The sequence below is a fragment of the Nilaparvata lugens genome, chromosome 14, assembly GCF_014356525.2.
Source record: "Nilaparvata lugens isolate BPH chromosome 14, ASM1435652v1, whole genome shotgun sequence".
Taxonomy (NCBI): domain Eukaryota; kingdom Metazoa; phylum Arthropoda; class Insecta; order Hemiptera; family Delphacidae; genus Nilaparvata; species Nilaparvata lugens.
Genome location: NC_052517.1, coordinates 7,985,929 through 8,007,772, shown reverse-complemented (window position 1 = coordinate 8,007,772; position 21,844 = coordinate 7,985,929). Strand labels below are relative to the sequence as shown.

Sequence of the window (21,844 nt, the reverse complement as noted above, 5' to 3'; positions counted from 1 at the left end):
TACTTTTGACAGTGACTGTAGACTACAAAAGTAGACAAAAAATTCTCAGCCCCCATATTTTTCACCATTCTATAAAAATACTCTAGTACACAAGTCGTATAATCGATTAAAAATGTATTTTTGAAACAATTAAATAATTTTTAGACATTGATGTATTAGAAACACATATTAAAATACCTGAATTGACATTTTAAAAGTTGATAACTAACCATCCTAGACTTCATCCATGCTACAGTTTGCCTACATGTATAGGTTAGACCTAGGCCTACTCGTACTGGTATAAATAATATTGAAAGGTTATTTCAGAATTATTTCCATTAGAATTACTCATTTTAAATAGGATTTCTATTTTTCTATTATTTTCGAAAGAAATTGGAATAGATACCTACAAAATAACTAAATAGTTTCTGTTGTTTTGAAATTCAGATTGGTATATCACAGCTTTCTAAATTAGCCGCCATTTTAGGTTTGTATAAAAATAAATTTGATCTCAGTTATGGAAGCAAATTTTTAAATCAAATTATGAAAACATATAAATTCTTGATTAATTTGACATTAAATTGTTTATTTTATCAAGGGAATGATAATTATTATTAGATCAAATTTAATCGGATGAATTGAGTAACAGCTGTGTACAGTCAGCCACTATCTTCCTACCCAACCATTATAACGTGGACCTCACTATATTACAATGTTTCGCTTCCTAACAAGATGGCGGATTTTTGCGCCAGGGTACTAGCCAAGTTTCCATACTGTATGTACACTGATGCTCAATGACTACAAAATAATGTTATCAGAGTAATCAAAATAATGTTCAAATGTTTAATGTTGTAGTTGAAGTAAAAATGCACTTTGAATTCATGTTGTTTATGCCACAGTATCCAAATATTGAAATTGTTTTGCGAATAACTTATTTATTACAATAAAAGCTAGTATTAATACACAACATAGTAAAATTTTAGAGCAACCAATAACATTTGAATTTACACCAATCGTTGCCACTTTTGAGAAATTCCACGAAAATCATGGTAAGCAAGATCAAAACTAGCTTATATTCCCTATTTCGGTGTAGAGCATACATCATTCGATCTCTGTTTGAAAATTATCATACTATGCTTATTTCCAATATAGAAAATAATAATTGCTGCTGCCTGCTCCTCTTAGACCAAAATATGAGGTTATGTAAGGAAATGCTATAGTTAAGGGCCCCATAAACTAGGGAACTTGGATCTTGCGAACCAAGTTCCCCAGTGTATGTGGAAAATTGGTAAACCGCCAACCAAAATCGTGGCGAATTCGGTTTCAATCTGGATTTAAAAACTTTGTTTGGTTTGTCTGATTAGGGTGATATTGCACATGTAAATTTTAGATCCTCCAAGCTCCTTCCAGTAGTTACCTAGTTAGGTAGCGAGTGTAGCTTCGAGACGGTGTTCAGGTGATATAGCTGTTCTAAGTAATGTATCTTTCCTAAATTCCTACTACTTATTAGAAACGTTACAAGATCTAACAAGTAGTTAACTTTACTCTCACTCATTCTTAAATAATTGTTAAAGTCTCCTACGTCATTTTCTTCAACCTGCCGGTAGTCGCGCCCTTCTCAATCACACAAGCAGTCGCGTGTTGTATTTTGTACAACATCCAATTTTCCAAGTGTTGTGTACTCTGTTTACTGTCAAAACATTTCAATTAATTGTATAATTACTTTTTCCATCTTTTTAGATTATTTTACGCCTATGAACATTTGGATGATTACCATTTCATAGCCCAATAAGGTGCACCAAGAAAGCCAAAAATTCTGTGTTATTCGTTCGTTTACAGTCCTCGTATACAGTCTTTCCCTATCTTAGGCACTGTCGCGACTAAATGGCACCTAAAGACTGAACCATTGCTCGGTTAATACTGCAACTTAGTGGAGTAATGGGGGGAAAGTTTTGGAATGCATAGGTAACTCATTCACTGACACCACACCATTCAGTAGTTTTGTGCAACAAAAAAACTGACACTTGTACTTTTTACAACAGCGCGACTGCCGGAAGGTTAAGATGGTGTAAAAGTTTCAAATGTGACCACGCTCTCTCTCCTGCAACCACCCTCTCGACCACTCATTTCTTCTTTTTGCTTCATTCTTGAAGAAAGAAACACTCCACACTCATCTAAAACTAACACAACAGCTGCAAATTTTGAAACACTCATCTCTAGACCCCGAAAGACACTGAAGTAACGAACGGTTGTTCACTCTCCCCTCTACAGTGTGTGGGACAAATCCTACACGAACTTTATTCGGTGAACCAAGTTCGCCAATCCAAGTTCCCTAGTGTTCTATATAGGCTCCTAGTCTCCATAGGCTATTTTATTGATCAAGCCTGCTTATAAGCAGTGAGTATAGAATGTAATAGAGCTGCCTTGCTCATAGCTGGATGCAGAACGGGAGCTTGCCCGACCCCCCAACACTGGTTGGGTACCTCGCCCTAGGCACCCAATTACTTATAAGTAGGTACTCATTTGTGAAGCAGTACTGTGCCCTACATAAACAATAATTGGAAAATGAATTCTCTGTATTGTTTTCAGAGTGAAACTGCAGTTTTCCAGACTATGGAATACAGTATTTGTAAGTAAAAAAATTATAATATACTTGCATCCCAATTACAATTATTTAGTCAGTACTTTCTACTTTGAAGGAGGGACTTAGTTCTCTTAGGTGTATTCAATATCGATGTATTCCCTATTTCGATATTAGCCATTATAGGTAAATTATCATCATGTCAATAAAATTAATAAAATATTCATTATTCACATTTATAATTCATTGCTAATCACAAACAAATTCTCAACATAAATTGCTCTTTTTGAAGAATCTAATTTCAAATCATGGAGGAGTTAGGCTCAACTAACACTTACGCGACTCAGGTGGAGAAGAGACTTGACTCTAGTGGAGAGCATGTGTTTCCAAATGGTGACACTCAGACCAGTCGACTCTAGTCTCCGCGACAGTCACCATTTGAAATCACATGCTCTCGACTAGAGTCGAGTGTTCTAAAAAAATATGTGTATTTCCTTCACTGGTTTTTTATTGTGTGACTGTAGTGAGATTCTCATCTAAAAGTCAGTGGATATCATAGGACAGCATTGTTGCCAATTTTCTCATTCCACCGCCTTCCATTATAGTGGATAGCTGTGTCGAAGATTATAGAAGCTGTATAAGATCATAGAAGATAGTAATAGTAGGTTGCTGTGATGCAAGTCATCCCAATACATCTGATTTATTAATACTGAGAAATGTTAATTCTTCAAATCAATTACATTTCAGGTAAGAAAATAGCGAAAGTGGTCATTGAAAGGCTTAGAGATTTATCAACAACATCGAGACAAGAAAACAGACTTCAGGTAGTAAAATATTTTCAATTATTTATATTCGAATAAGCAGGTGTGATCTATGCTCTGCAATGGGTGAAAATTACAAAACTTCATGAATAATTTTCATTCTAGTAAGAAAAATGTAGAATCAACTTATGCTTCCCATGAATCAACTTTCAACATGTAAACGTACTAGTAGTTCTGTGAACGGTAGAACTCACGCATTTATAAACCACAACCTCCTCTGTCCATACTGTTCATCAGAGTAAATTCTGTCCTGTCCTGTCGTGACGGTGATATAACGGAATGGAAACTACTAATGGCTGTTGGGGTTGGTGTATCAAAAACCCTAACATCAAAAGTTAATCTCCTTCAAGACATACTGGTAACAGGTCAGCCCGAGTTGAAAGCAGAGAAAGGTCGAGAGAAAATATTATCTTACTTTCAGTTATTGCGTCATTGCATGCAATTAATAGTCCACACAACGGCTGATTTTTTACTAAGTTACATTGAGATATATTAATTATTGCATGTGTCATTGCATGCAATTATTAATACACTGGACAGCTGATTTATGCTGAATAATTTTATAGTCTGGTTAATATTGGCGTTCAAAGGAAACTCCTCTTTTTGTATTATCCTTAAAATTCAAAATTTAAAAAAACCTTACCTATATACACGTTAACGCATCTTGTTTCAAAGTACTTGTATACCAAATTTCAATGTATACCGAACTTGTATTTCCAAATCGGACAATAACTGCAGTAAAATCAAACAAACAGACAAAAGCCGATCGAGTAATTATTATTCATTTATTTCAAAATAATGTAGCAATTATTTCATTTATTTATCATTTATTCGTGGACATAATCACAAATTATATAAATATGATTAGGAAGGAACAACAGGCTTGGCCCAAATCTATTCCATTCTCAAATTTTGATAAATTAATAAAATGTCCAAAAAATAGGTTATGTTTCTACTGTAAAAGATTCTAGTTCAATTTTCGTCCAAAAATGAATATAAGCTAAACATTTTGAATTTAGAGAAATTAAAACAGCAAACTATATTTAAATATAACACTCAATTATCACTTCTTATTGAATTAATCAAGTTATTTTATAAAATTTTGAACCCAAAAATACACACAACTTCTCTCACTAAGCACAGCTGTTTATATTCAGCTTGAAATCACAATCCTGTACCTCAGCTAGAGGAGCGTAAGTCCATTTTTTGACAAAATGATGTTTTCGCCACACTTGGATGTAATGAGCTGGTTTACGTGCGTCATATGGAGGCCGAAAGTGATTGTTTTCCGACCAGGCCGGTAAAACTTTACAGCCCTAGGGCTGTAAAATGACCTTGAATAACAGCTGATCGTGTCCGATCTCACAAAAATCATAGAGAGATAATCTCATAATGACTGTAATAATCTATATATTATGTATCGTGAATCGCGGTATTATGTCTATAATAATATATTTTATAAATTACTGTTTCATAATTTAATATTTATTATTGTGTTTTTGATATCAAACAATAGAATACGATGATATATCTCCATAGCCTCAACAATATAATGTTGGCTACATTGTCCATTGTCAGAAAGGTACGTATCGCAAGTCTTTAAAAGTGAAGAATCGAATTTGAAATCAAAGTACAATAATTGTATCAATATTTAAAGTGAGGTAGAGTAATAATTGTTTCTTTTTATTATCGAATTCCACTTCTTAATGCAATACAATCAACAATAATAATAGGAAAATACAGCAGAGATCTAAAGTTTAAGGTAAGCCTACTGGTGAAACTCAGCCTTGACTAAAAAATTCCTAGTAATTTTTCCGTAATTCATTATTAAAACTTTTAGATAATTTTTCTTCAATATCAAACCATATAGAGAAAACATTAGGCCCACTCAAGATTGAATCTTCGAATGTTTTCTCTATGATTTAACTATTTTCAGAGCAATATTTTGTTGTGAAAATGCCGGCAACCGACTTCAAGTTTGCCGCTATAGGCTACACTATATTTCATGACCTCCTTCACATTTCAGTTCAATGACTAACAGTAGAGTCCAATTTTTTAAATGATCATCTCCACTTTCTTACATCCATGGTGAAATTCACACTATAAAATCAGTGTACATTGAGAATGACATTTTTTGTGATTTTCCATCACCTTCTATTGGTAGATAGCTGTGATTCAAGTCATCCGAAAATGTCGGATATAATATTAATTTGTGTGTGTGTGTGTGTGTGTGTGTGTGTGTGTGTGTGTGTGTGTGTGTGTGTGTATGAGTGTATGTGCGTCTGTGTACACGATATCTTATCTCCCAATTAACGGAATGACTTGAAATTTGGAACGTAAGGTCCTTACAATATAAGGATCCGATACGAACAATTTTGATCAAATGCGATTCAAGATGGCGGCTAAAATGGCGAAAATGTTGTCAAAAACAGGGGTTTTCACGATTTTCTCGAAAACGGCTCCAACGATTTTGATTGAAGTTATACCTGGAATAGTCATCAGTTAAGTGATTGGACGACACGACTGAGTTTTTAAAAATTGAAACTTTATTAACACTACAACTACAGAAAATACCGAATTAAAGAATTTCGGGAGCCGAGTGCTCTCGTCAAGAGTTTGAGTAGAACTAACTGAAAATAATTAATTGAGACATAAAGAAGACAATGCATAGTCAGCTATATTCTATAACAATGGGGTTGTAGTACTACTACTATAGATATTTAACTATCAATAAGCTCTATCAACTGCCACAAGTCCCATATCTGTAAAAATTTCAGGAGCTCCGCCCCATCTATGCGAAGTTTGATTTTAGATTCTCAATTATCAGGATTCAGATACAATTTAAACAAAAAATTTCGATTGGAATAGATTGAGCAAGAGAATCTCTACAATTAATGTTCAGTAACATTTTAACCTAAAATTAAAAATAAGCTCGAAATTCGAGAAAATGTGATTATCCAATTGCAAACTGTTGAATCTATTGAATGATTCACTATGAAGAGATAGCAGACTTCGTGTGTCTCCAGCGTTATTGCCCTGTCACCAGCTGGCTCAAATCTTTGAATAGTAGACTTGAGATGCGCTGGACCACTAGCGTCAGGTGATCAATTTTCATAACTGCAAGGAAAGTTGTGTGAGTGCGCCACACCAGATTTTTTCATTTAGATTGAATAATGTGGTAGTTCATTGTATTTCACATAGCCTAGAAACGATGTAGCAATGACAATTAAGCTGGGAAAGTATTGAGCTATCTGGTTTTCCAATGACAGAAAAGGATAGTAAATTCATAACCTGAATCTCAAATTACACTAGACTTTTCTTTTGTTCACAGGTAAAGATTGAGAGAGAAGAATGTGAAACTAATCACATCAAAGAAGAGCCACAACCAACCTTCAATCAGGCATGTGTTTTATCTTTACTAGAAAAATATATTACTGCTGATATACTCAATGTTCGTTATTATTGAACAAACATCGAAATTGCTTGCAATAATGTTGTCAACCACCTCAAATACATTTGCAACTGTAAATATTCGCAAACAGATAAAAAAGTGAATGGACATTAATTTGATGAGAGCCAATACTATTTGCCAGGCCGGGAATGCAATACTTTTTGGGCTCTCCTGTAAAATCAGCCGTTTGAGACTTACGCCCTTCTTACTCTGAGGTACGGAATTTCAGAGTTGTATCATTGCATAACTGTACATTACATTTCAGGACCTCCTTCACATTCCAGTTCAATGACTAACAGAGTCCAATTTTTTAAATGATCATCTCCACTTTCTTACTTCCATGGTGAAATTCACACTATAAAATCAGTGGACATTGAGAATGGCATTTTTGCTACGTTTATTTTCCATCACCTTCTATTGGTAGATAACTGTGATTCAAGTCATCCGAAAATGTTGGATATAATATTAATTTGTGTGTGTGTGTGTGTGTGTGTGTGTGTGTGTGTGTGTGTGTGTGTGTGTATGAGTGTATGTGCGTCTGTGTACACGATATCTCATCTCCCAATTAACGGAATGACTTGAAATTTGGAACGTAAGGTCCTTACAATATAAGGATCCGATACGAACAATTTCGATCAAATGCGATTCAAGATGGCGGCTAAAATGGCGAAAATGTTGTCAAAAACAAGGTTTTTCACGATTTTCTCGAAAACGGCTCCAACGATTTTGATTGAAGTTATACCTGGAATAGTCATCAGTTAAGTGATTGGACGACACGACTGAGTTTTTAAAAATTGAAACTTTATTAACACTACAACTACAGAAAATACCGAATTAAAGAATTTCGGGAGCCGAGTGCTCTCGTCAAGAGTTTGAGTAGAACTAACTGAAAATAATTAATTGAGACATAAAGAAGACAATGCATAGTCAGCTATATTCTATAACAATGGGGTTGTAGTACTACTACTATAGATATTTAACTATCAATAAGCTCTATCAACTGCCACAAGTCCCATATCTGTAAAAATTTCAGGAGCTCCGCCCCATCTATGCGAAGTTTGATTTTAGATTCTCAATTATCAGGCTTCAGATACAATTTAAACAAAAAATTTCGATTGGAATAGATTGAGCAAGAGAATCTCTACAATTAATGTTCAGTAACATTTTAACCTAAAATTAAAAATAAGCTCGAAATTCGAGAAAATGTGATTATCCAATTGCAAACTGTTGAATCTATTGAATGATTCACTATGAAGAGATAGCAGACCTCGTGTGTCTCCAGCGTTATTGCCCTGTCACCAGCTGGCTCAAATCTTTGAATAGTAGACTTGAGATGCGCTGGACCACTAGCGTCAGGTGATCAATTTTCATAACTGCAAGGAAAGTTGTGTGAGTGCGCCACACCAGATTTTTTCATTTAGATTGAATAATGTGGTAGTTCATTGTATTTCACATAGCCTAGAAACGATGTAGCAATGACAATTAAGCTGGGAAAGTATTGAGCTATCTGGTTTTCCAATGACAGAAAAGGATAGTAAATTCATAACCTGAATCTCAAATTACACTAGACTTTTCTTTTGTTCACAGGTAAAGATTGAGAGAGAAGAATGTGAAACTAATCACATCAAAGAAGAGCCACAACCAACCTTCAATCAGGCATGTGTTTTATCTTTACTAGAAAAATATATTACTGCTGATATACTCAATGTTCGTTATTATTGAACAAACATCCAAATTGCTTGCAATAATGTTGTCAACCACCTCAAATACATTTGCAACTGTAAATATTCGCAAACAGATAAAAAAGTGAATGGACATTAATTTGATGAGAGCCAATACTATTTGCCAGGCCGGGAATCACTCCTTTAGTGTGATTTAGGCTATTAAGTGAGAGGGAATAATAATGTTGCCACATTTGTTGTGCATCACCCTCTATAGTTGGTACTACAATATAAATATAAACGACTGCCAACAATGATTTGGATATGATTCAGAATAAATTATCGATGTATATTTATTCTAAGAAGTTAATGTAGCACCTCTTTGTCTTCTTCACATTGTATTTTCATCTCACATAATAGAATAGCTATTGACCTATTTACTGTTATACTAACTTTTCTACCATATACGCTGCTAGTTGGTTGATTTCTAACTCAACAGCAAGTTGAATGAAAAAGACTAAGAAATTGTCAAAAAACCTCTGATTTATTGATAATTAGAAAGACCGGTTTCGGTTATTACACCATTGCCAATCTCTGATAAACCTGAGAGGTTTATTTTCAATGGTGTAATAACCGAAACCGGTCTTTCTAATTATCAATAAATCAGTGTACATTGAGAATGACATTTTTGTGATTTTCCATCACCTTCTATTGGTAGATAGCTGTGATTCAAGTCATCCGAAAATGTCGGATATAATATTAATTTGTGTGTGTGTGTGTGGTGTGTGTGTGTGTGTGTGTGTGTGGTGTGTGTGTGTGTGTGTGTGTGTGTGTGTGTGTGTGTGTGTGTGTGTGTGTGTGTGTGTGTGTGTGTGTGTGTGTGTGTGTGTGTGTGTGTGTGTGTGTGTGTGTATGAGTGTATGTGCGTCTGTGTACACGATATCTCATCTCCCAATTAACGGAATGACTTGAAATTTGGAACGTAAGGTCCTTACAATATAAGGATCCGATACGAACAATTTCGATCAAATGCGATTCAAGATGGCGGCTAAAATGGCGAAAATGTTGTCAAAAACAGGGTTTTTCACGATTTTCTCGAAAACGGCTCCAACGATTTTGATTGAAGTTATACCTGGAATAGTCATCAGTTAAGTGATTGGACGACACGACTGAGTTTTTAAAAATTGAAACTTTATTAACACTACAACTACAGAAAATACCGAATTAAAGAATTTCGGGAGCCGAGTGCTCTCGTCAAGAGTTTGAGTAGAACTAACTGAAAATAATTAATTGAGACATAAAGAAGACAATGCATAGTCAGCTATATTCTATAACAATGGGGTTGTAGTACTACTACTATAGATATTTAACTATCAATAAGCTCTATCAACTGCCACAAGTCCCATATCTGTAAAAATTTCAGGAGCTCCGCCCCATCTATGCGAAGTTTGATTTTAGATTCTCAATTATCAGGCTTCAGATACAATTTATACAAAAAATTTCGATTGGAATAGATTGAGCAAGAGAATCTCTACAATTAATGTTCAGTAACATTTTAACCTAAAATTAAAAATAAGCTCGAAATTCGAGAAAATGTGATTATCCAATTGCAAACTGTTGAATCTATTGAATGATTCACTATGAAGAGATAGCAGACCTCGTGTGTCTCCAGCGTTATTGCCCTGTCACCAGCTGGCTCAAATCTTTGAATAGTAGACTTGAGATGCGCTGGACCACTAGCGTCAGGTGATCAATTTTCATAACGGCAAGGAAAGTTGTGTGAGTGCGCCACACCAGATTTTTTCATTTAGATTGAATAATGTGGTAGTTCATTGTATTTCACATAGCCTAGAAACGATGTAGCAATGACAATTAAGCTGGGAAAGTATTGAGCTATCTGGTTTTCCAATGACAGAAAAGGATAGTAAATTCATAACCTGAATCTCAAATTACACTAGACTTTTCTTTTGTTCACAGGTAAAGATTGAGAGAGAAGAATGTGAAACTAATCACATCAAAGAAGAGCCACAACCAACCTTCAATCAGGCATGTGTTTTATCTTTACTAGAAAAATATATTACTGCTGATATACTCAATGTTCGTTATTATTGAACAAACATCCAAATTGCTTGCAATAATGTTGTCAACCACCTCAAATACATTTGCAACTGTAAATATTCGCAAACAGATAAAAAAGTGAATGGACATTAATTTGATGAGAGCCAATACTATTTGCCAGGCCGGGAATCACTCCTTTAGTGTGATTTAGGCTATTAAGTGAGAGGGAATAATAATGTTGCCACATTTGTTGTGCATCACCTTCTATAGTTGGTACTACAATATAAATATAAACGACTGCCAACAATGATTTGGAGATGATTCAGAATAAATTATCGATGTATTTTTATTCTAAGAAGTGAATGCAGCACCTCTTTGTCTTCTTCACATTGTATTTTCATCTCACATAATAGAATAGCTATTGACCTATTTACTGTTATACTAACTTTTCTACCATATACGCTGCTAGTTGGTTGATTTCTAACTCAACAGCAAGTTGAATGAAAAAGACTAAGAAATTGTCAAAAAACCACTGATTTATTGATAATTAGAAAGACCGGTTTCGGTTATTACACCATTGCCAATCTCTGATAAACCTGAGAGGTTTATTTTCAATGGTGTAATAACCGAAACCGGTCTTTCTAATTATCAATAAATCAGTGTTTTTTGACAATTTCTTAGTCTTTTTCATTCAACTTGCTGTTGAGTTAGAAATCAACCAACTAGCAGCGTATATGGTAGAAAAGTTATTACACCAAAATATACACGTAAATCATATACAAATTATACACGTAAATCGGTTATTACACCATTGCCAATCTCTGATAAACCTGAGAGGTTTATTTTCAATGGTGTAATAACCGAAACCGGTCTTTCTAATTTTCAATAAATCAGTGGTTTTTTGACAATTCCTTAGTCTTTTTCATTCAATATGAATAATTACCACAATATCAACTTCTCAACTACACAAAAGTCAACAGCAAGTGGTCCTGGATGAAATAATGATTATTGCAGCTTTATCTGGTCTATGGAGCACTTGTGAGATGTTTTGAAAAACTTGCTTGCTTATATCTCAAATTTCATCCAATTCGTGCTTCATTGAACCTCACACTTAACCTTTTCTGTAGAATATCATAAATAATAGGAGCCTATAATAATATTACTGTGTTTCATTGCGAATGTGAATATTTCAGATTGCGACAGTTACTGTTAAAAAGGAGGAGGAGGAGGATGATAGCAGCCAACAACATTATCTAATCCCTGGCTACAACATGATTTTCATTAAAGAGGAGCCATATGGTGAGATTAATACTATCACTACTCGAATCGTTGTTAATCAGGGTCCACACACTTTGCTTGGGTGATTAGATAGTGTGCAGTTTTATTGGAAAATTATTATTAATATTAGTCATAATCAGTGTATAGTGAGGTCCACGTTATAATGGCAGCAAAGCCATTCGTTCGGTCAATCAATGACTGTTATAAGTTTGACCAAGTCTTCTCGAAAATTTCTCAGTTTTAATAAGGATTGACTGTCTATATAGTAAGGTCCACGTTATAATGGCAGTGTTAGATTAGCAATGGTATTGCTATCCTTGTTTATCATTCAACAAAGCAGATAGCGCTATTTTTTCTCACTTTGCTCTGCTGCCAGATCGTCTTTTAAAAATGTAAAATTAATAATTAACGAAATATTTCATCTTAATGGACCGAGCGAAGTGAGGTCTAAGATTCAAATCGACGGTTTTGCATGTCTCTTTATGTTTATATGTTCCGCATTTACAGCAAAACGGCGTAATGCGGTAATAGATTTTCATGAAATTTGACAGGTAGGTATGTTTCTTTTTTAATTGCACGTTGATGTTGGTACGTAAATACCGGTACTTTAAATTTAAATATTTCAAACTACAAGTTTCAAATGCTCTGATGTTGACTGTATAAAAGGAATCAAATCTTTGAGTTGAATAATTATATCCATTCAGGAACACTACATACATAGAGAACATAGAAAATCAGAAAATGTACTCACCAAATCCCAAATCCAATATGTCATAAATCAAATTGTTTGCCTACTTCTATTTGAGGTAAAAGGTGGACAGTTGGATAGGATAGATGAGAGGAAAAGATAGGTGAAATTATGCAAACCGAAAGTGCGACTATTAAAGTTGGTTCCTTGCTGTTTCCCGGTTCTAAGATGAAATTTACTGACTGGATATTTAACACTAAGATTTGAATAGGAATACAAACAAAAAACTAAACTTGCGTTCTGGCATTCACTTTTCACTTATTAATACGAAACGTGAGTAACTTTTCACGTAAAATGGAAATGTAATTTATGTTCACGAATAAATGTATAGGCCGAATTTCCTATGATATTAAATGACACGAATATTTAGGCAGATTCAGGATGAATTTCCTGATTGTTAAAGCCTCGACAGGGAGTGCTAGCAGAGCGAGAGCTGATTTCACACTGACTCTCAAACCGGCCGATGCCTGAGCGATAAATTGATGAGTAATAGTTATTATAAAATTATAGAAACTCTCCTGCCATCTGGCAGTCAATGAGTGAATGAATACAATTTCAAATGGCCTCAACAGATGTATATACAAGGTTTTTGGAAATTTTGCATTTCGAGGTTAATATGAAAGGAAAAGGAACCTCCTTCATATGCCAATATTAGAGTAAAAATCAGACTATAGAATTATTCATCACTAGCTGGCCCGGCGAACTTTGAAACCGCCAAATAGTTAATGCATCTCTTGACGAACTTTAGCTGGATGCACTCCTGAGGAGGCGCGATGCGGCATTGTGCATCCAGGTGCTTCTTTCTTATTGGTTTGAATGGAAGAACTTACACACACTGAATCGGGCAAGGCGTGAAACGGTGTGATAAGGCAATCTCCATAAGATCAACACTTTGTATCACCAAGCCGCGCCTCCTCAGGTGTGCATAGCCTTAGCTTAATCTGATGCACTATATATTTTTTAAATTATCCAACAATCAGTATTTACATTTATATCTCAATATGGACTTCCTATGTGCTTAGTTGTGCAGCAGTTTGTATTTTTAGATTAGTCAGCTTTCTTGAAAAAAATAATCTTCTATCGCCAAACCAATATGGTTTTAGATCTAGTCGCAGTACAAATGATGCTATCCACTATGTGACCACTCAGATTGCCGATAAAATAAACATTGAAGAGAAACCAATAGCAGTATTCTTAGATTTAAAGAAGGCTTTTGATACGGTGTCACATGACATTCTTCTTTCAAGGCTTGATAACTATGGAATAAGAGGAGTCGCATGGAATCTTTTCAAGAGCTACCTATCAAACCGAACACAATGTGTCAGAGTCAATGGATGTATAAGCAACAAGCTGACTGTAAAGTTTGGAGTGCCACAAGGAACAGTACTAGGACCAATTCTTTTTCTCCTCTACATAAATCCATTATGCAACATGGTAATAAATGGATCAATCACCACCTTTGCAGATGATACTGTTATACTGTTCTCTGAACCGACCTGGGAGATGACCTGGAGAGAAGCCGAGACTGGACTTCAGAGGGTGTCTCGCTGGTTGGCTGAAAATCTGCTAACATTGAACCATGAGAAAACCTTCTTTCTGACCTTTTCGGCGACTCAACATGGACAGCCAACAGGAGATGAGATAGTAATCAAGAATCAATGGAATAACACTTCATACACAGTTCACAGGAAACAGTCACAGAAATACCTGGGAGTTACTATGGACTCTTTTCTGCGCTGGGATCATCATCTCAATGAATTATGCGGGAGACTGAGGAAGACCATCTACAGATTCAGGATTCTGAGGACACTGGTCGACAAGGGATGTCTAAGAGTTGTCTACTTCTCTCATGTTGTATGGGATTGTGGGATGGGGAGGTGCAAGCTTCTTGCACATTGAACCGCTCCTCAGGGTGCAGAAGCTGATCATGAGGGTCATCAACCAGAAGCCTCCACGTTATTCATCAGACCAGCTATTCAATGAGTTTGACGTGATGGATGCAAGACAGCTTTACTCCAAGGAGATACTATGCAGATTGCACAAGAACCCAACAACATTTCAAACTAGAAACCACAACCACAACACCAGATACAGGAATCTTCTCATCACCAGTGTTGCAAGGAAGGCACTATACCAGAGACATTTCAATCATTTAGCACCAAAATTATATAATCTACTTCCTGCAAACTTTAAACAGATAATTCTTCCTAGAAAGTTCAAAGCAATAGTACACAATTGGTTGATGAGCAAAGGAAGACAGAACATAGAAAACATTATTTCAAATAACAACTAACCACCTAATGACTTACTAAACACTAATTGATAATACACACAAAAAATAACAAAACCTACTCTAGAACATGGTACGCCATAGTGGAGTAGGTCAATTTCCACACAGAAAAACTAAACAAGTAGAGAACACATTATAAGAATCTTTTGTAACTAACTATTGTATGTAATATTGTAATTTATCTAATATTTTTGTAATTAATGTTGTAGTTTTAGTTTTTTGGGAAATAAACATTTATTATTATTATTATTATTATAGTTAAATGCAGCTTGCTGGGAAATAGAATGGTATATCTCCTTGCTGCTGTTTTTCCCGTGCTTATTCTAAATTTACAGTATTTCGAGTTCTACGACCCAAGTTTTGACGTCGTTCGTACCGTGGCATTTTTATTAGAATTGAAATTTTGTAAATCAATAGAAAGAAAATGGAAAAACAGATCTACCGACGGCAGTTGGATGACGCAATGATTATAACAGCTGATTTTAACTTGTGTGTGGCCAGCCAATACCTACTATTACTAAGTAATAGTAGGTATTGGTCCACCTCACAAATCTCCTCCCATAAGGATTAAATGTAAACTTTGAAGGGCCGTAGGAAAGAGTCTTGAAGTCGGATCATAAATTTGATAGGCCATGAACCTGCTCCTGAACACAACAAACACAACTAAAAAAAATCATCAAATTCGGTGCACACATAAAAAATTTATTTTAACAGCTGAGCTTTCAGTGAATTAGTTTGTGTTTTATTTCTGGTTCAAAATTTTTCTTAATAACTCAATATTTTCAAGTTCAATTTTCGAGAGTTTATTGAATGTAATCATTCTATTATATTCGGTTTTTAATCAAATTCAAAATTTCTAGTTTATTTACTTCTGTACTGAAAAGTGGACTCAAATCAATTCAAGTGGATAGCATAACCCATCATTTTTATTCATTCATAACTCTACCTTCATTGTATTATCATTCATCCCATCATCATCACCTAGGCTTACAATACTTCTAGAAAGTCTCCTTTGTAAAATAATAACATAAAAATAAATAAATTGAATGTCAAAATTTTAGGCTCGATTTTTATTTATATAGATTATAAATCAGCTGTCGAGTGGATTATAAATTGCATGCAATGACGCATGCAATCCAATATCTCAATGTAACTTATTGAAAATACAGCCACAGTATTGTGTGGACTATTAATTGCATGCAGTGAGGCATACAATTGATAACTTGAAGTAGCATAGTATTTTCTCCAAACTTTTCTCTGCTTCCAACTCGGTAAGATTTTGATGATAGTAGCATAGCTGTTTACATCAAATTATTAGCATTTTTGATTCAACAACCCAAACAGCCATTAGTCGTTTATACACCGATATCTCGCCGACACGACAGGACAGGACAGAATTTACTCTGATAGACAGTATTAGAGGAGACTGTGGTTTATAACTGCGCGAGGTCTACTGTTCACAGAACTACTAGTTATGAAAACTCATGAAATTATTGAAAAATATAATTTTATGCTTAATAAAATATAACTCATTTAAACGAGGATGAACAGTTAATATTACATCAATAAACCTGTATCAGCGACCATCTATAGAAGGCATTGACAAGACTGAGGATCGGCGACGTTGTTCTCCTATCTTTCTCCACTGCAATTATAACGTAGGAATGATGCTCATGAATGGGATGCCTGCCTCATGTAAATTATGCACTGAACAAAATTAATCAACTCATGAATCCAATTGATTATATATATATATATATATTATATATATATATATATATAATATATATATATATAATATATATATATATATGCTTATGCTTTTTTCAGGCCCAGTTCATTAATAAAACACACAAACAACAACATATAGACAAACTAATGAATCAAACGTACATATAGGGTTTATAATATTCAACATAAATATGTCTCGTCGGGCTTTCTTCATTTTTGGTAGGTCAAATGCCAAGCTCTGCCACAGTCCCCTCCAGCCATGACATGGCACGCTCATCCGCCAGGTGAATACCCCTGAGTCCCCCCCCCTTCATAGGAATACAGTGGACAGTCTTCAACTAAGTGCTGCATCGTCTGCACAACTCCACAGGTGCAGTGGGGGTCAGTGGCTATGCCCCAAGTAGTCTGTGCTTGAGCACACCTGCCTGTAGATGTACGAAAGCGATTCAACCTGCACCAAAGTTTCCTCTTCAAATCCATTCCAGGCAAAGGCACAGATGGGTCTTCCACCAACGTCTTATTCTTAATGTTGACCTGAAACCATTCCTGCCGCCACAATTCTATAATATCTTGTCTCTCAACTTCTGCCAGTCGGAGATAATGCCTAGACCTCAATCTTTTAAGGGGTGGACTCAGCATATCCTTCATGGATCAATCCAATTGATTGATAAAATGGCTTAGAGTTGGAATTCCAACTTACAATCAGAATTTAATGAGAGTTTCTGTATGACACCATTGAACATGGAGGAGTTGTTAAATTCTATCGGGCATTTAATTATCCATCCAAATCAATGATCCCATTCCCTTTCAACCAAAATTCAACTTGGTCTAATAACTCTGCACTGGCTGAGTGATGGTGGTCAATACCAATGCATAGGTGATGTGCATATTATGTGCATTGCATAACTGAAGCTGAAAACAAATTGCTTGGATGCTTTTCTCCTTAATATTCTAACTACTTCTATTTCAGTGTCTATACAGAGTGTTCTGAATAAAGGTGCCCATAAGTCAGGGCGTGATTCCTCTCATCAAAAGAAGAAAAAGTTCAAATTAACATAGATCCGAAAATGCTTAGTTACCAAGTTATACAGGCAGGGTGAAAGATTTCGTATAAATTTCAGTTCCCCTGCCGAAACGAAACCCTACGGGTATTTTTTTTGCTGTTGATTAAGATGTACAATTCAGCGTACTTTATGTAAAATGAACTGAAAAATTGTTTCCAGACCTGTAGCTACAGTAATTTGTAAGATATGTGACGAAATACGCGAAACTTGGTCCCAAAAACAATTTCCTTTAAGGTTTGAAGCAGATTTACTATGTTAAATGTACAATGAAGATAGATTTTTTTTACAGAAGTTATAGAAAATTTAATTTTGAAGAGAAAGATGTAGAAGTCTACAATAGACTAAGGCAACCTTAGAAAAATAATCCTTATTTACATACAAAATGCATGAAATATAGACAAAATCTGTTAAGCTCTCTATTTTTCATGCGTTTTGTATGTACCGTAAATAAGGATTATTTTGTCAAGGTTGCGTTTGTCTATTATAGACTTATTTTGCATCTTACACTTCGAAATTAAATTTTCTACAAGTTCTGTAAAGAAAATATCAGTATTTATTGTACATTTAACATAGTAAATCTGCTTCAAACCTTAAAGGATTGTTTTTCGGGACCAAGTTTCGCGTATTTCATCACATATCTTAAAAATTACTGTAGCTAGAGGTCTGGAAATGGTTTAATTGAATTTGTCAGGTTATTTTACATAGAGTACGCTAAATTCTACATCTTAATTAACAGCCAACAAATACCCGTAGGGCTTTGTTTTGGCAGGGGAACTGAAATTCAGACGAAATCTTGGTAACTAAGCATTTTCGGACCTATGTTAATTAGAACTTTTTTCTTCTTTAATGAGAGGAATCACTCTCTGACTTATGGGCACCTTTTTTCAGAACACTGTGTATACAGGGCGGTAAACATTATTAATTGTCGACGGTTTGGCATTTCTCTTAATGTTTAAATGTTTATATGTTGCGCATCTAAGGCGAAACGCGGTAATAGATTTTCATGAAATTTGACAGGTATGTTCCTTTTTAAATTTCGGTTTTTGCATTTCAAGGATAATATAAAAGGAAAAAGGAGCCTCCTTCATACGCCAATACTAGAGTAAAAATCAGACTATAGAATTATTCATCATAAATAAGCTGTCTAGTGGACTATAATACTACCAGTTCAAAAACATCGAACATCTTGAAAATGTATCTTTCCATCAAAGTTGTAGACAGTTGCAGCCAGACCTGATAACAGCGCTCACACTCACATTCCGGGACGACACGTCACGGTACGATAGTACAGAAAGCTCTATGTTTATTTAGGATTTTTCTGGACATTTTAAATTGATAAATTATTTATTAATTTCTGAGAAAACATAACAACATGTCAATGTAACTTACTGAGCGCGAGGTCTACTGTTCACAGAACTAATAGTATTTTTACAAGGATAATTCGACAGTAATCGAATTCGGGATTAAAAAAGACTACTTTTATGTCACCTCACAATTTTGGTCTACCATCTTGGATCAGACATTTTGAATCCAACTTCATTTTGATGATTGGAAGGTGGTTATTATGATATATGCTTTTGATACAGCATTTTTAGACAAAATGAATGGTGAATTAACACATGGAAATCTCAGACAGTTTTAAAGATATTCACATTTGAAGATATTAGTCAATCATACAAAAATGAAATGGATAAGTAGGCGGATGTAGAAATCTGACATATCGAAATTTTCTGTTTAGTGTTGAATATGTGATCAGATGTTACTATAAGTTTTTACTAAGACTTGAAAAAGATTAATTTGATGGTTTAGATCTTCAATGTACTCATTTCATTTTCGTATGATTTTCTCTGTATATAATTTTTTTAGTGAAATTCTGTAGGCCTATCGGAATCATGTATGACCACCTTCCCATTTGGAAAAATGTAGTTGGATTCAAGATGGCAAGCCAAATTTTTGAAGTGACAAAAAAGTATTTTTTTCAAATTTGAATAGGTTTGTTTCTCCTACCTAACCTACTATTGAATCAAAGCTAGTTAGACTGTCTACTAACTTTGCTGTTAAACTATCTTTGTAGAAGAAATATGAAGCTGTTTCCATGATTCTCACCTACCATGTATCTATTTCTATAATCTGTTGAATCAAAGCTAGTTAGACTGTCTACTAACTTTGCTGTTAAACTATCTTTGTAGAAGAAATATGAAGCTGTTTCCATGATTCTCACCAACCATGTATCTATTTCTATAATCTACCAGTTATATTATTGATGATTGCAGATGAGCAAGAGGCTGAAGGAAGTTCAGTGAAGAGTGAACCAGAGATGTGGCCTTCAAACTGCAGCACATCTGGCCGAGACTATGCAACAGAAGTGGGTGGACTGAATGAGCATTCAATCTCTCCAGTGGAAAAGTGCACTGAGTCATCTGTGGCTGGCAAAAAGACCAAGCTCTACAGCTGTGCTCACTGTAGCTATAAGACACTATGGTCTAGTCATTTGAAGGGACACATTCGAAAACACACTGGAAAAAAACCTTTCAGCTGCAAATTTTGTGATTTCAAAACTGCTCATTCAGGTAGATTGAAAAATCATATCAGAAGACATACAGGAGAAACTCCCTTCGGCTGCGGATTTTGTGATTTCAAAACTGCTCGTTCAAGTTCTTTGAAAAGACATTTTATCAGAACACATACAGTAGAAACTCCCTTCAGCTGCGATTTTTGTGATTATAAATGTGCCCTGTTAGGTAGATTGAGAAGACATATTATCAGAAGACATACAAGAGAAACTCCCTTCAGCTGCAATTTATGTGATTATAAATGTGCCCAGTTAGATAATTTAAAAGTACATATTATCTGGAGACATAAAGGAGAAAAACCTTTCAGCTGCGAATTTTGTGATTTCAAAACTGCTCGTTCAAGTTCTTTGAAAATTCATATCAGAGCACATCATACAGAAAACCTCTTCAGTTGCGAGTTTTGTGACTACAAAAGTGCTAGGTTAGGTACTTTGAAAGAACATATCAGGACACATAAAATTATATTTATTTAAATAAAAAACCATATGTCATAGAATTGGTTATGTTTCACCTTAACAAAGAATTAGGCTTAGTTGCATAAGCCTGTTAAGTTTTTAATCATGGTTAAATTCGGCAAGAACCAATCAGAAAAGGCTTCTCTAATTGGTTCTGGTTGCCTATAATTAAGATTGAAAGTCAACAGACTTTCCTGCAAGATTTTCACATTTTTCAGCGCTTACATGAACGCATTAGTGCATAACATATTTCTGTATAAGTACTGACATGGGGTCAGTATTACAAAAATCAGACTAGTGTAAATGTTATAACCTGTTTGAAGCCCTAGAAAACTAAACTATGTTGGAGAAACATAAGTGCCAAGCTAAATGAGGCGGTTTTCAAGAGAGTCGGCAGGGCAGGAAGCTCTCTGATTGGCTGATTATCATCCCAAATGCCAACTGATCCCCAATCATCCAATTCCCAAATGCCAACCCAATCGGACAGCTTCCTGCCCTACACATCATATGGGAGAAGCAACTACTGTAGTGAGGTCCACGTTATAATGGCAGTGGAGAAAGATAGGCGAAAAACGTTGCCGATCCTCTGTCTTCTATAGACGGTAGCTGATACAGGTTTATTGATGTAATATTAACCGTTCATTCTCGTTTAATATAATCAATTATTTATATTTTTCAATAATTTCATAATAAATTTAATCATAAATATTTTCTTAATCAATTATTAATTTCTACATTGTCAAAAGACGATCTGGCAACAGAGCAAAGTGAGAAAGAGATATCCGCTATCCGCTTTGTTGAGTGAGAGACAAGGATAGCAATACCATTACTAATCAAGCACTATCATTATAACATGGATTTCACTATAGTGCTACACAAATAACTATTTCAAGGTTAATACTTTCTTAACAGTAAACATTTGGCAACCCTGGAGGCACTCCCCAACATCTTCACTAATAAAAAGCTCTAAAAATGATGTAACCAATAGCTATTATGCTGGAAATTAATTTAGTTATTTTCCTACAGATACCCTGAAAAGTGACCATTTGTGCACTGATTGCAGGCTGCAAAGAATCACTTTTCCGCACTAGTGCGCAAAGTGAGTACTTTGCGTACTCCAGATTTGCAGCATGACAACGCAAAATAGTTAGTAG

The 21,844-nt window shown here is 35.0% G+C and overlaps 1 protein-coding gene across 2 annotated transcripts; it reads left to right on the top strand.

Moving 5' to 3' along the window:
• The first annotated feature begins 752 nt into the window (after positions 1–752).
• LOC120354181 (myoneurin-like) lies at positions 753–20,982 on the top strand. Of its 2 annotated transcripts, none has more exons than XM_039440709.1 (6): positions 753–1,028; positions 2,569–2,608; positions 3,308–3,384; positions 6,713–6,781; positions 11,745–11,850; positions 19,936–20,982. In XM_039440709.1, the coding sequence occupies exons 1-6, from the start codon at positions 1,026–1,028 to the stop codon at positions 20,706–20,708; spliced, it is 1,068 nt and encodes a 355-aa protein (XP_039296643.1). In that variant the 5' UTR covers positions 753–1,025; the 3' UTR covers positions 20,709–20,982. The 2 variants fall into 2 exon arrangements, with proteins under 2 accessions (XP_039296643.1, XP_039296644.1); XM_039440710.1 differs by lacking the exon at positions 753–1,028 and adding an exon at positions 1,142–1,435.
• The last annotated feature ends 862 nt before the right edge of the window (positions 20,983–21,844 follow it).

Excerpts from the sequence above, each read along its gene's own strand:
- LOC120354181 (XM_039440709.1), top strand. Across the intron at positions 3,385-6,712 it reads GACAAGAAAACAGACTTCAG|GTAAAGATTGAGAGAGAAGA; the intron begins GTAGTAAAATAT and ends TTTTGTTCACAG. Across the intron at positions 6,782-11,744 it reads CACAACCAACCTTCAATCAG|ATTGCGACAGTTACTGTTAA; the intron begins GCATGTGTTTTA and ends TGAATATTTCAG.